The following is a 15,144-nucleotide window of genomic DNA, read 5'->3' on the forward strand; positions in this document are numbered from 1 at the left end:
AATAAACAACAGAATCCAAAGACGATACTTTTAATTTCATTTAATCCAAATTGAATCCAATAAATAATAAAAAAATAAATAAAAATAAAAAAAAAAAAATACAAACATTAAAAGTATAGGGTCTTGCCTGGGAATCTATTTTATTTTATTTTTGTAAATCGTGTAAACACGTTATGTTTACAGTTGTGAATTTTTGAGATGAGGGTTGATTGTTTATATGACTTGTCGGACTATTGTTCTCATCTTGTTGCAGTGCAATGTTGCACAAATAACACTCAAGACGAGAACGATATTCCGATCAAAACAAGTCATATAAACGTTCGAGTTTGTTTTTAAACTGATAAGTTGATAAATTGATGGTATTTTATGCATGCACTTATTGTGCCTTGCTGAAATAATAGAAAACCATTCTTAACACGGAGGAGGGGGTTTTGTAACTATTCTGTACTTTCACCTAACACTTTAAATAATAATAATAATAATAATAACTTGAATTAAACTTGGAAATATTTAAAAATTAGCGCGGTACAATAAGTAAGCACCAAAATAATTTAAAGATTTTCTTTTTTTTTTTTTTTTAACTTTTTACTTCGCTTTGTTTCATTAAGTTAGATTTATTTTTAAATAGGATTTTTCGAAAGTTCGTTTTAGAACTTTTAGGCTATTTTTGTATTGTTGATGCCAACAAATGATCGGTTTTAATTGATGATGATGATGATGATGATGATGTGCAAGTTATGTAGCCATGAGAAACACGGAAAATGATCACACAACTTTATTAATTTTGCAACATAGATTTATTTTTTAAATATTAATTTTTAAAAAATGACAAAAATATATTTTATTTTCAATCAGATGGATTAACCTTAGGTTGTGCGAAAACCTGTACATTGTACTTGTTTTTTCACAACCTAAGATTTATTAGCAAGTACCCAATCCATTCGGCTATCGTCAACTGCGAGAAATACAGTTGAGATTTAAACATTTATTATTTTTAAATGCTTTTAACGTCCGTCAGAATGATCTAATCATTATATGACGATCTGCGTACAAGAGCTAAGTTGACCGATTTATTTCAACTGAAAGTGCTCAACAATAAGAAACCATTTTCTTAAAGGGGCTGACATAATTATTTACTATAATAATTATTAAATACCTACAGACACTAGTGTTTCATCCTTTCGGGAATCATTAATCCATATATATATATATATATATATATATATATATATATAAGAAAAAAAAAAAAAACCTTACCTCACCCTTTTTTTAACCAAGTAAGATCTGTGACTTACTTGTAGTTTCATTAAATACTTTTATATGCAAAATCCGATCCTGCATTTTGCTAATTCCTGCCCTCTGATGAGAAGGAGAGTATTTCTTCGAAACTCTGCAGAATTAAGGACTATCCACTTATCTTGTGCTTCCTTTTTTTAAAATTAAATATGTTTTTAACTCTTTTCAAGATGTCTTTTAACATGCTTTATTAATCATTTGTTCATATATATATATATATATATATATATATATATATATATATATATATATATATATATATATATATATATATATATACTAGCTGTACCCGGCCACGCGTTGCTGTGGCTCAATTTGTTAAAATGGAACACATTCCTCAAGAAAAATTGCATTTTGTTCGTTTATTTACTTTTATTATTTTTTGCAATTTTTTTTAATCAATAAAAGTTGTTATTTTTTCCCCCAAAAAAAGATTAATTTTTTACCATAAATTGTTAGGTGAAAGTTTTTTTTTCAGGAAAACTTGCACTTTTTTTTTTTAAGAAATTTGGCAGTAAACGTTTCTCTTTGAAAACGGAATTTTTATTATAAAAAGAACAGATGAATGCTTTACATGAACACTGTAAATAGTTATGTGAATGTAGAGAAAAGTTTGATTCTTTTTTTTCATGAGAATGTACAAATTATTTTTTTTTTAACAGATGTTCAGAAAATAAACAGAAAAATACTTCCATCATTAATTATGCAGAAAAATAAATAAAATGTTGATTTAGTGTTTCAATATGCTTATAAATTACGATAAAACTTGCTGAGTATGCGCTGTTTTATGGTTGTTGTAAAAATGGAACAGAAACTTAAATTTCGCTCCGTTTTAATCTTTCTTAATTTTTTAATTGTGCCCCACCCCCAAACGAATGTAATCAAAACAGTAACTTTCAACAATTGTACTTTATGTATATAAAACACAAAATATTTATTAAAAAAAAAAAAAAAAAAAGTTAATAACGAAAGGGAAATAATTCCATTTTTAAACAAAAAAGTCAGTTTGATATATCTTTTTGTTATTTTTTACATAAGTCCAGCTTACCATTCACATTGGAAATGTCGACATTTATAGGTTGTTGGGTACATTTACAATGAATAAACACTCCAATCTAGTAGATGTATCAGAATTTTTGTCGAAATTTTTGACACCCCTATCACGAAACTGCGAATAAAATATAAAAAACTCGTAATTTCTCTTTTAAAAGTGGGTTGTTTATTTTCTTTATGGATTATACTTCCAAAATAAACTATTAAAGTTGTTTTAAAAGTAATAGAAATTTTTTTTTTTTTTTTTTAAACAGTAATGAATTTTACGAACTCAATATTTTTCAATTTTTAAACTTTAAAAATCTATCAAAATTTTTCTATTGATTCTATTTTTACGATATTTTCAGGATCAATGTGAAATTTTATGCTCTTTCCAATAAACCGAATATAATATTTTAGACAAACGTTTTTTTTTTAATTCACGCCTCCCCCATTTTCAAGTGTCTAGTAAAAAGTAAATAATTAATTTACTCACCAAAGTTTTATATATCACAAATTGAAGAGAAAGGGTCAATAAATAATATATTCAAATTTAAAACAAAAAAAGTAGTGTTTTTTAGAAATTTACCTGTAAAGTTCGAAGTTTTTTTTTTTTAAACGACGTTGTTTGTTTTTTCTTTTGTTTTATTTTTTTTAATGAAACCTTGGTCCTTGCTCCTTTAATTGCAAAAAGAAATTAGGGCTTGAATTAAATTTTTCGAGTAGTTATAAGCTTGGAAAGATAGGGGGTTGAATAATTCACGCCTCCCATTTAGAAATGTTTATTAAAAAGTAAATAATTAATTTACTCACCAAAGTGTTATATATCACGAATTGAAAAGAAAAGGTCAATAAACAATATATTCAAATTTAAAACAAAAAAAAGTAGTGTTTTTAGAAATTTACCTGTAAAGTCCGAAGTTTAAAACCTTTTTAAAAAAAAACCCACGTTGTTTGTTTTTGTTTTTTTTAATGAAACCTTGGTCCTTGCTCCTTTAATTAAAAAAAATTAGGGTTTGAGTTACATTTTTCGAGGAGTTATAAGCTTGGAAAGACGGGGTGGAATTATTCACTATTTTTCACAAAATTTCTGACACACCTACCAATCTACCCATGTTAGAACGGCTTTCGGAATAGACACCCCTAACCTTGCCAGCATACCCGAAAAGCTATAAAAGTTGATGTGTCGAATGTGAACGATGAGTTGGACGTAATGTAAAAATGTACCGAATTTAAAAGGGAACGAAATTCAAATTTCTGTTCCATTTTTACAACAACCGTAAAGCAGAACATTCTATGCAAATTTTACCTAACTTACTGTATTAATACTATTTTTTTTTAAGCAAAAAAAAAAAAAAAGTATTTAGGTTTGACTATAAATTCCTAAACTCATTTCACCCAAAATAATTTAGGTGACTGAAATAGGAATCTAATTGAATCTTTAATTTCCTGAATAGTATGCGAGAAATTTATTTTTCTTCGAGCTATATCGAATTCATTGATACGGACTTTAGGGGCTTTTTTTTCGGAATTTTCCTGTAAAAATATTTTTTATTGTTACAAATTATGATGCTTTATTCATATAAAAAAAGCAAAAATAAATTCTTGCGTTTTTTATTTACTACTGAAAACCATAACTTTAGTAAAGGTATTTTTTTGTTCAAACAAAATAAAACATTTTCACTAAGAGTTAAGTAAAAATAATTAGTTCATTATATTCTGCGATCTTTATTTGATAAATACTGAAATTTTCATTAAAATTGGTTAATTTCCTGATTTTTGGTGAATTTTTAAGTAAAGGGAGGGGTCAAAATGTTTATACACTTTGAACATCGGCATTCATTTTGTCTGTACCTACCATTTTTCGATGAATATTTGATAGGAAAGCGACCATGTGTGGTTAATTTAAATCAAATTTCAATCACATGGTTACATTATCAATAATCACGTGATTAAACCCATTGAAAATTTACCGATATTATAAACACATTCTGTTTACAGTATCCTTTTAGTAATATCACATGCAGTGTTAGCAACTGAGATTTAAAAAAACCCGTGAGATCAGGAGAAAGAAATGTCCAGAAAATCGCTAGATTATTAACTTTTATCATCTGAAATTTAAAAAAATCACTAATTCCCCCCCCCCCAAAAAAAAGCTTGATATTTTAACTTCCTACAATAAAAAAATTATAAATATAGTATATTCAATATATAAAATGTTCCGTGTTTTCTCACTATATGTTTCTGGAATTATATTGAAGCGGTTAGCTCCCCAGAAGGCTTACATATTTTATCAGCTAGTTTTACCTGTTTTTTCATTGAGGGTATTTTTTTTTTATTTTTTTTTGCAAAAAACAAATCATAAACTCAAACTTTTTATAATAAAAGTTAAATTGAAATATACTGTAAATTAAACATCACAATAATGGTGCAACATATTTTGAAATTAGAAAAATAAAAAAACAAAAAAACTTTGTTTTAGCATGTTAAAAGTATTGAGGTTGGTAGATAATTAAATTCTACTGTATTGGTATAAGTTTTTTTTTTTTTTTTTGTTTTTTTGCTGTTGTTTCTTGCTTTTTACAATTTTCGACTAAATACTTCTAAATTAAGCGGGGTTGCTTAGATCGTATTTTAAACTAAACTTCGGAGGTTGGAATGCTCCCCCCACCTAAAATGTACTTGGAAAAATCGATTTTATAGCGAGATTTAAGAATGGTTAGCCGAGAAAAAGGTGAAAAACAAAACAAATAATCAATAAATAATTGTTACCAAAGGCAATAAATGCTACTTTTTTTACTTACATGGATGAGTTTATTTTATGTTTTAAAGTATTTTCAACCGCTTTTCTTTATTTTTTAATCTAAAATTGCGGGTGTGTGGGTGCAAAATATCTCCAGATTTTCAAGAATTCCCCGCTAGATTGCAAACGAAATCTCCAGATCTAGCAGGAAAACCGCTAAATTAGAAACACTGGTCATGTGACAGGAAGCGGTAATAAATAATTGTCCCTAAATAAAAAAAAAATGGCCTATCGGTATAAAGAAAACCACCTATTTATCATAGAAAAATTAAGTATAATGTTATAATTAAAAAGAAATATATAAAAACACACATGGATATAGTAAACATATTATACCAAAATGTGGAAGCCATCCGTCCAGTGGTTTTTTAGACTATTAATTGCGAACGAACCAAGAGTTACATTTTTATATATATAGATATACATTTGCCACTAGTATATCGCTCTTAGACAAGGTTCGAAAGAGAGTCACCAATCTGATAGGTCCTGAACTTTCATCTAAGATTCAACCTCTGTCCCATCGACGAAATGTTGCATCCCTCTGCCTGTTCTACAAGTACTTTAATGGTGAATGCTCTGACGAACTGCAAGCACTTGTACCCCCTTGACATAAATACCCCCGACCAACCCAACAAGCAGCTAAATCCCACCCCTTCACAGTAGAGATCCCTAGATGTAAGAGAGCCTTCTACTTCTGTAGTTTCTTCCCCAGAACCGCTAGACTTTGAAATTCCCTTCCGGGTCCCTGCTTCCCCAACTGTACTGACATGCAGAAGTTCAAGTGTAATGTGAACCAACATCTTGTTGCCCAACTCCCTACATAGTACCCCTGATGCTTATGTCCCTGATAGTAGCCCCCTACATCAAACTGGTAATGTGCCTTGTTTGGGGTGAAAATGTAATAATATATATATATATATATATATATATATATATATATATATATATATATGAAAACCACTTCCATTTTTATATGGAGCATGTTTTACATTTGGATGCCATTCGTATCACTTACCAGTTGTAAGCAATGTCAGTCTAGCTTTTATAGTTCCATAGACAAAACTTACAATGCAGCAGGTACTTGCAAGAGGTTTAGCCTGCCAGTTGAGACAGGTTACCAACATATGATGTTTAGAATCACATATAAAAAATTTAAAGTATGCATGGGGACTAGACATGACCGCCTATCCAGATATTCAATACTTCTGCTGTTGAATCATGTTAGGGTCTACTACTTTACATGCCATTATATTTATGTGTTTAATGTGTTTGACTTCTGTTGATTATTGCTTGTGTCCATATAGAGTGGATGACATAGCTTTGTAAGGTCATCCATTATAATAGAGGTGAGAATAATCATGTATAATAGATAGTATCACAAAGATATGATGTCATCCATTAAAACAAAGAGGGGTGGAGGAGAACCTTTCACAGATAATGGCATCATCTATCAAACCAGAGAGAAGGAGGGGGGTGGGGGGGCTTTAAGACATTTTATTTCAACATTCAAGCGTTACCTTCCTTGATCCGAGAAGAAACTTGTGATGTGGATAATTCATTGTTTTAAGCTGAATAAATTGTTATTTTGTTGAAAATTGGCGATATTTATTTGTTTTCAATTTGTGATTGATATGTGTGTAAAAAGTTAGAACATTGAACATTATAAAAATTTTCATGTAGTGTTTAGAGCTAAGAGCAAGAATACACAAAGGAGGGGGTAATTCTGGGTGAGCTTTCTTGTAACAGCTGTATGCAAATGATTGAGCTGTGCGCAAAGTGACATCATGGTGAGGAAGAAAAGAAAAAGTTATAAATAGAAGAACATGTGCGCAGATTGGGGATCACGTTCGAGAGGATAAGGATCATGTTAAAGACTTGAGTGAAATCGTGCATGGCCAGAGAACGAGGAATAAAGGTTTTTCCTTAAAACCTAAAACAGTAAGTTGAAGTCCTTTCCTATTCCTTGTCTTTGTCTCCTTTGCAATGGAGTCTACAACGTATTGGGTCTACATGTTAACATGTGTGTAAACGTATGCATAATGCTGCACTCATCTCCATGGTTCACTACAGATTGTGCAACTACCATTGCACAAAGACAGCATGCATTTCCCTGGTTCGTACGTCATAAATCAAATGCAAACTAGCAAAAATTTAAAGATGATAGAAACCATTGTAAGAGTGAAACAGCAACAGCCAAAAGAAAGCATGTTGAAATAACCAGGGAATGCATAGAATCGAAGAAGATAGGAACTCATGATTTCTAAAATATCTATAATAGTGTAGTGAATAAAGGGCAATCAGTAATTCCTACACTATCCAACAACCAGAAGCTTGCATGCATGATAACCAAGAAGGCAGAACTGCTTGCTTGGTGATTTGCCTCCAGCTCAACCTTAGAGCCAACAAACAACTCCCTCCAAATTTCCCTCTGTGATCTGAAGCCACACTTGATCTGAAAATCACCCTTTCTCATGTCCGTGATATCATAAAAAACTTATACACCTCCAAGACACGTGGCTCTGATATCATCCTTGCGATACTAATTAAGAAATGCTCAGCTGAGCTTGCCCCTGTACTTTCCAAACTCTACAACAAATGCCTTGCTGAATCTTGCTCCATAATAGCTGGAAGATGACCTCTGTGGTAACCGTGTACAAGAGTTCTGGTGAAAGGACTAACGCTCTCAATTATCACTCTATCAGTTTTCCCTCACCTCTTTGCCAAAATCTTTGAGACCTTAATCAATCAAGCACTTGTTCGTCAACTTGCAAAAGCTAATCTTCTCTCTGACAAACAGATTTAGGCAATGTTGTCACAACTTTAATCATTCTACTGCAGATATTTTAACAGTCATCTCTGAATGCATATACTATGCACTGGATAAGCCAGGACTGTAGCCTTTGATATATTCAAAGACTTTGACAAAGTCTGGCACACAAAGACCTGCTAATGAAAATTAAATTGTATGGTATAACTGGATGTATACTAAATATAATTAGATCCTTCTGCATTAATGTTATGCTGCTTGGATGTACGTCCATCAATGACAACCTGGATGGTCTTATTATCTATAAGAAGACCATCCAGGTTGTCATTGATGGACGTACATCCAAGCAGCATAACATTAATGCAGCAGTGCCTTAGGGATCGATTCTTGGACTATTATTATTCCTGATATTCATTAATGTCCTTCCTGATAATATTGTGTTTGTGATGGGTATATTTGCTGATGATACAATGCTCTATAATATGCACAAGGGAAGAACGAATGTACACAAATGGCAGAATCCTTAGAAAATGACCTCCAGACCGCAGTGTAATAGGGACATCAATGGATGGTAATATTCAATGCTAGTGAGACTATGCTGTTCTCCTTTAACAATTACAAGAAGCCTTTCCAACCACTGATATCCATGACAATAACATCCTACCTGAGAATTCTTCGTTCAAACTCCTCAGATTAATATTCAAAGTCAATATAAACTGGAATAAATATCAGGTTGACAAGAAAGTTCTTGCGGTTTTTAACCTTTAAATTCAGATGAACATATCTTGGCTCAAACAAAAATTTATCGATTGAAATGAACACCATCAGAATCAACACACTTCTGCTAATGCAAAACAGGTGTATTTATGCACGTAATATAAAAATCTTGTGGTCTGGTGGCGATGAAGTCACTAAAGGTGTTTTTAATCTTTTGGTTTTTGAAGCATTTCTCATGCAGAAAGTTGTCAAGATGCTTGAAAAAGTGGTAGTTGGTAGGTGAAAGATCTGGAGAGAATGGCAGATGAGGCAGAGTTTTGTAACCCAATTCATTCAACTTCTGCAGGATCAGTTTAGCAATATATGGTTGGGCATTGTCAAGGAGAATTGGGCCTTTTCTGTTGACTAATGCTGGGTGTTGTTATCAAAGTTTCTGATGCATTTCATCGATTTGTTGACAGTATTTCTTTGCCATAATTGTTTCACCTGTATTCAAAACAACTGTAAAGGATGAGACTTGTCGCAGACCACCAAACAGTCAGCATGACCTTCTTTTGGTGCAACTCTGTCTTCAAGAAGTGTCGTGGAGCTTTGTCAGCGTTTAATCACTGAGTTGAGTGTCGCCGGTTGTTGAATCCACTTTTCATTGCAACCTGGTTAAAAACCGATCCTTCTTGTTGCATAAAGGAAGGGAAGATGACACTTCATAATGGCGTTTCTTTTGATTGTCGTTCAATTCGTGAGGCACTCATTTATCAAGTTTTTTTTGTCTTTCCAATCTCTCTCAAGTGGTTGAAAATTGTTGTATATATTACCTCTAATTCAAAAGCAAGTTCTTGAATGGTTATGTGTGGATTGGCTTTAATTAAGGTTCTTAAGTGATCGTTGTCAACATCCGATGGCCAACCGCTATCTTCAAGACTATCATCACTGTCACAAAATTTCTTAAACCACTATTGTGCTGGCATTCAGTAGTTGTTCTTGAGCCAAACGCATCGTTGATACCATGAGCCGTTTCAGCAGCTTTTTGGCCTAGCTTGAATTGAAATAAGAAAATTATGCAAATTTGCTTTTTTCCATCTTGTATTCAACGTTCTTAAAAGAAGACAATTGTTTTAAAACGATTGTAATTTGGAAGATTAGATAGAGCGAAACACTCTTTCAAATGATATATAAAGTAAAGGTATTATAACGAAAACTTATTTTAAAATACATCATTTGAAATCAAAATTAACAATTATGAAGAACTTCTCAACCTAATACATTGAAGACATTGCAAAAGCTGCTGCAAAGAAGGTGAGTTCCCTCTATTGTGCTAGAAGACTACTCATACCTGAGAGTGTCCTGAGTCTTTACAAAGCCACCATTCACCTACACAGTATCGTTACCACATCTGGGCTACCAGTCTCTCTTTCTTGGATAGGGTACAAAAAAAAGTCTTCAATCTAATATATCCCACTTTGTCAACAAATCTCCAACCCCTGTTTCATTGCCGCAATATTGCATCTCTGTGCCTGTTTTACAAATATTTCAATGGAATGTGCTCTGATGAACTTGTTGCTCTTGTGTCCTCCCCCGACATACATATCCCCAACAAACCTGCAACAAAATCACCTCCCTTCAGTGTTAAGGTCCATAAATGCCAGAAAGCTTTCTACTAGAACAGCTAGACTTTGGAATTCCTTTCCTGTTACCTGCTTTGCTGATATGCCTTGTTATAGGAAAATGTGAGTTTAAAAAAAAGGACGTGTTGTGCATCTTTCATATCAATAAATAAATGTTGCCCAAATATTTTTTCCGGGTGTATTTTGATATTCAGCCAAAATTTATTTGTGTTTGAAGGTTTTTTTTTCTTTGTTTGCAGTCTTTTCAAACCCACAGACAAATATACACTTTTATTCATATAAAAGGTGAAATTGAAATTTAGAAATAGTTTTTATTTCTCTGCTTGTTTTTATTTCCTTCTCTTTCCTATCCCATTTCTATTGTAATAGTCCTCAGCCGTCCGCTCTACAACATCGACAAAATGAAAAACAAAAACATTAATTGCATTAGTTTTAATATAGAACTAGTAGGCTGCCCAGCATTGCCCGGTCATAAGATACGCTTAAATATGATATTTTAATGTATGCAGATTTCTTATTGATTATTATAGAGTCAGTTCTCTAGTTATTATCTTTACCAAAATTATTATATTGTACTCAGTAAATAATAGTGATTTCAAAGGTTTAAAAAATATATAACTTGGGTGCCATCAGCTAGAATCGAAACTAAAACATAGTTTTGCAACTTTAGTCGATAGGTTTGAAAAGTTGGCTGGAAATGACGTCATGACGTTAAAACTTGAGATAGGGACAAATTCAGAGTGTTAGCATAATAACCGATTTCACCAAACTTGTTAAGAAGAGTGACAGATTCTATAAAGCATTAGTTGTTCCAATATCTGCAGTGCATTTTTATTTATTTATTTTTTCTATTCTTTTTAACTCCAAACAAGGCGTATTGCCACTTGGACACAAGGGGCTACTAATCGGGATTATGTCTACAGGAGCAATAGGTAGGTGAACATCAAGTTGTCTGTTCACATTGTATTTAAATTTCTGCAGGTTTGTACAGTCAGGGAAGCAGGAAATAGGGAGGAAATTTTATCTAGAAGTTTGAGGGAAGAAACTATTAGAGGCTTTCCAGCATTTACGGACCTTTACAGTGAAGGGGTGAGATTCTGCAATTTGTCGGGTTAATCGGCGAGTATTTACATCCAGAAGGCACAAGCATATTCCATTAAAATATAAAACAGGTACAGGAATACAACATAGTGCTGATGGGACAGAAGGTGAATGTTGGTTGATAGTGTGGGATCTATACTCTTTTTCATTTCAAACAAGGCATATTGTCAATTGAATGTAACGGGCTACTAATTAGAATCATCTCAACAAGGACCATGTGGGGAGTTGAGCTGCAAGATGTGTGTTAGTACAATCAGCAAAGTTAGAAACAAAGAGGGAATCCCAAAGTTTGGCAGTCAACAGGAAAAAACCCTTAGAGTAGATGGCTTTTTGGCATCTAGGGATCTCAAGGATGAGATTTTGCTGCTTGCTGAGTTAGTTGGGGGTATTTGCATTGAGTTCAGTTTCATTCCAAGAAGGATTTTTGTTTTTTTATAAAAAACTTAAAATTTCTTTTTTTCTTATTTTTCAGATTTGCAGCAAATAGAGATATGTGACTCTTTGATCAGGAGAACTTGGATTTTAAATCTGTTCAGCTTTTGTCTAAAAAAAATTTTTTTTCAATTTCAAGTCATGGTTAACATATTGATTTCACAAAAGTCAGTTGTGAGTTCCTCTTTTTTAGATCTAAGCAAAAACCCTATGAATATCAAATAATCTAAATGACTTCTTTATCTGTAACCGAGTTCTAATCTCACTCATCCACTTCCATCTTCCTGCATCGGTGCCATCGTCTACTTTTGAGCGTTGAAAATGGCTCACAATCAAGTCATCCTTTCGGATTCTAACCCACCTGGTACGCATATTACAAAAACTCTTCATGATGAAGTAGACATGTTAACACCTTCTTCGTCTGTTAACAATTGCGATATGTGCTGTAGCAAGGTCCCGTCTGCTACGACCAGCATCACTACCACCACAGAAGCCTTAATCAACCCGACACTTAATCAAAATCATTACCACCAGCATCATTCGAACCATCAAAGCATTGCAAACACACATGACGATGCTGATCTGGACATACCGAGAGGCTCTGAGCCACAAACCTTGCAACAAGCTGTCGTTGAACTTGTCGAGCTAGAAGAAAAGAAAGTTTTTGCTAACGAAATTTTTAATTTCACAAATACGACTGAACCTATCCAGACTTCCAATCAGTTTAAACATGGCCACCACCACCACCACCACCATCATCACTATAATCACAACAACAACAACAACAACATTACAGCTAATAGTATGACAAATAAAAATAATAACATGAAACGTGCCCCTGCTAAATTTAATCAACTCGGTCATGTTGCCGAACGTCCATTTGGTTGCCACATTTGCGGCTTTACCTTTTCTCGTAATGACCACCTCGTGCGACACGTCAACAGCCACCACAAGGCGAAGAATTTCAAATGCGAGGTGTGTGGTAAGGCCCTCTCTCGGCGGGACCATCTCAAGGTTCACCTACGCATCCACTCTGGAGAGCGACCTTACAAATGCATGATCTGTGGGTTTGCCTTCTCCCGACACGATCACCTTGTCAAACACAACCAGCCGAACAAGGGCCGTCGGAAACTTAGCTGCGTCCCGCAACCTGGACTCAAAATAGAACCGGATGCAGATCTTCCAATAGTTACCACGACCCCGATAGCTATGACCGCCGAAAGTGGAGAGATAGTATTTACTCAAGCACAAGTGCAAACTGAACCACAGTCAATTCCACTTCAACAGCAGCAACTGCAACAGCAGCAACAACCACAACAGCAACAACCACAACAGCAACAACCACAACAGCAACAACCACAGCAGCAACAGCAGCAGCAACAACAACCGCAAACACAAGTTATTTCTCATATTGATGTCCTCAACCAACAGCAGCAGCAGCAGCAACAGCTTGTGACGACGACAGCAGCAGCGACTGTAGTACCAACAACCACAGCAGACGCTGTAGAGAACGTAGCTACGCAAAGCGCGCTCAGTTTACAGACTGCGAATGGTAACGGGCAAATAGAAATCATTGCCCAGCCGCAGCAGCAGCAGCAACAGATCTACCAGGCGATAAGTGCTGCTGGCGGTGGCAACACACTTCAGGTTTACCCAGTGACGCAACTCTTCCCAACAACTTTTCAGGTCTCTCCGACTACCGCACAAATTTTCCCCACCACAATACAAATGAACGCGGCCACAGCACAGATAATCCCCTTACAAATGTACACCACACAACTTGCAGCACCTATGTACCCTAAGCAGTAAAAAGGGTGGCGATAGAATATTCTGATGTCATAGGTGCATTCATTTGACTGGATTGAAACAAACACCTGCTCTATTTTTTTTTTTACTTTTTTTGTTTTCTACACCCTACAAAGTATTTCTTTATGGAAATCACACCTTTTAGAATAATGGATAACTTGAATCATCTATATCTTTTCTCCATCTCTCCTGAAGATTAGGCCAGTCTAATAATACTTAATCAGCATTGACAATGGAGTTATAGGCATAGAAGATATGGACTTGAATATGTATGGCCAAAATAACTTCTACTTCTTCTCTATTTCTTCTGAACATTCTTCCAGTCTTATGATACTAAATTTGCATTGCCAATAGTAATAATATAATAAACTTAAATAATAGTAATAATATAATAAACTTAAATAATAGTAATAATATATAAACTTAAATAATAGTAATAATATTAAATAATAGTAATAATATAATAAACTTAAATAATAGTAATAATATTAAATAATAGTAATAATATAATAAACTTAAATAGTAGTAATAATATAATAAACTTAAATAATAGTAATAATATAATAAACTTAAATAGTAGTAATAATATATAAACTTAAATAATAGTAATAATATATAAAATTAAATAATAGTAATAATATTAAATAATAGTAATAATATATAAAATTAAATAATAGTAATAATATTAAATAATAGTAATAATATATAAAATTAAATAATAGTAATAATATATAAAATTAAATAATAGTAATAATATTAAATAATAGTAATAATATAATAAACTTAAATAAGCAATGCCTTAGCTAGAAAAAACAGAGAGAGAGAGAGAGAGAGAGAGAGAGAGAGAAAGTCAGTGTTTAGAAAAAGCCAGCAGAAGAAAGAAAGGTGCTTATCCAGAATTTTCCCTATATTAAAAAACAAAAATATCTGTATGATGCATGTACACATGATGGCAAGACTATATTATATTCCAAAAATTATGTAAATTGATTAGGTAGTTTTATTTTTATAAAGTAAATCATTTTGAAGTGAATTTGATTTTGTTTTTCGATGTCCCCTTTTTCTTTATGTTAAGAATGGCTTTCTAAAATCTTGCGAGTTTATATTATTTGGAGTTCTATCCCTTATCTCTTTAGTCTATTTTCAAAATGGGCATGTGAGACAATCGCTCCTCGGTTAGCTAGAAAATCTGATTTCCTTATTTAAAAGTGAAACTACTTAATCAATGCACGTCATTTTTGGAATACATTATTTTTTCTGTCACAGGTGTGTACATCCTAGAGACTTTATTTTTGTTTTTTAATATAAGGGAAATTCTGGGCAAGCAGCAAAGAAACAAAGAGAAAAAAGTGTGGAAAGACACAATTGAAACAGAACATGATATGGTATTGACGGTAAACGCCATTCTTTCTGCTGGTCTGGTCTTGTGGGAAAGTGTAAACTTGTTGCGATCTTCCATAACTGAAGTATCATACTTTTATAATTATAGATGGTCCCAAGTAACATGATCTTGTTTCATTTTCTTCATCTCTCCTGAACACTAGCCCAGTTTAATAATTTTCAAC

The 15,144-nt window shown here is 33.0% G+C and overlaps 1 protein-coding gene across 1 annotated transcript in view; it reads left to right on the forward strand.

Moving 5' to 3' along the window:
- Window positions 1-13,714, forward strand: part of LOC145242065 (uncharacterized) — a 15,093-nt gene extending 1,379 nt beyond the window's left edge. Inside the window, exon 2 of the mRNA XM_080104964.1 lies at window positions 11,814-13,714. Within this exon, the coding sequence (XP_079961090.1) occupies window positions 12,095-13,582 (1,488 nt within the window). The 5' untranslated portion in view covers window positions 11,814-12,094 and the 3' untranslated portion in view covers window positions 13,583-13,714. The remainder of the gene's footprint in view (window positions 1-11,813) is intronic.
- Window positions 13,715-15,144: the final 1,430 nt, after the last annotated feature.

This window comes from Euprymna scolopes, chromosome 21 (genome assembly GCF_053919585.1).
Source record: "Euprymna scolopes isolate OS-2025 chromosome 21, ASM5391958v1, whole genome shotgun sequence".
In the NCBI taxonomy this organism is placed as follows: Eukaryota; Metazoa; Mollusca; class Cephalopoda; order Sepiida; family Sepiolidae; genus Euprymna; species Euprymna scolopes.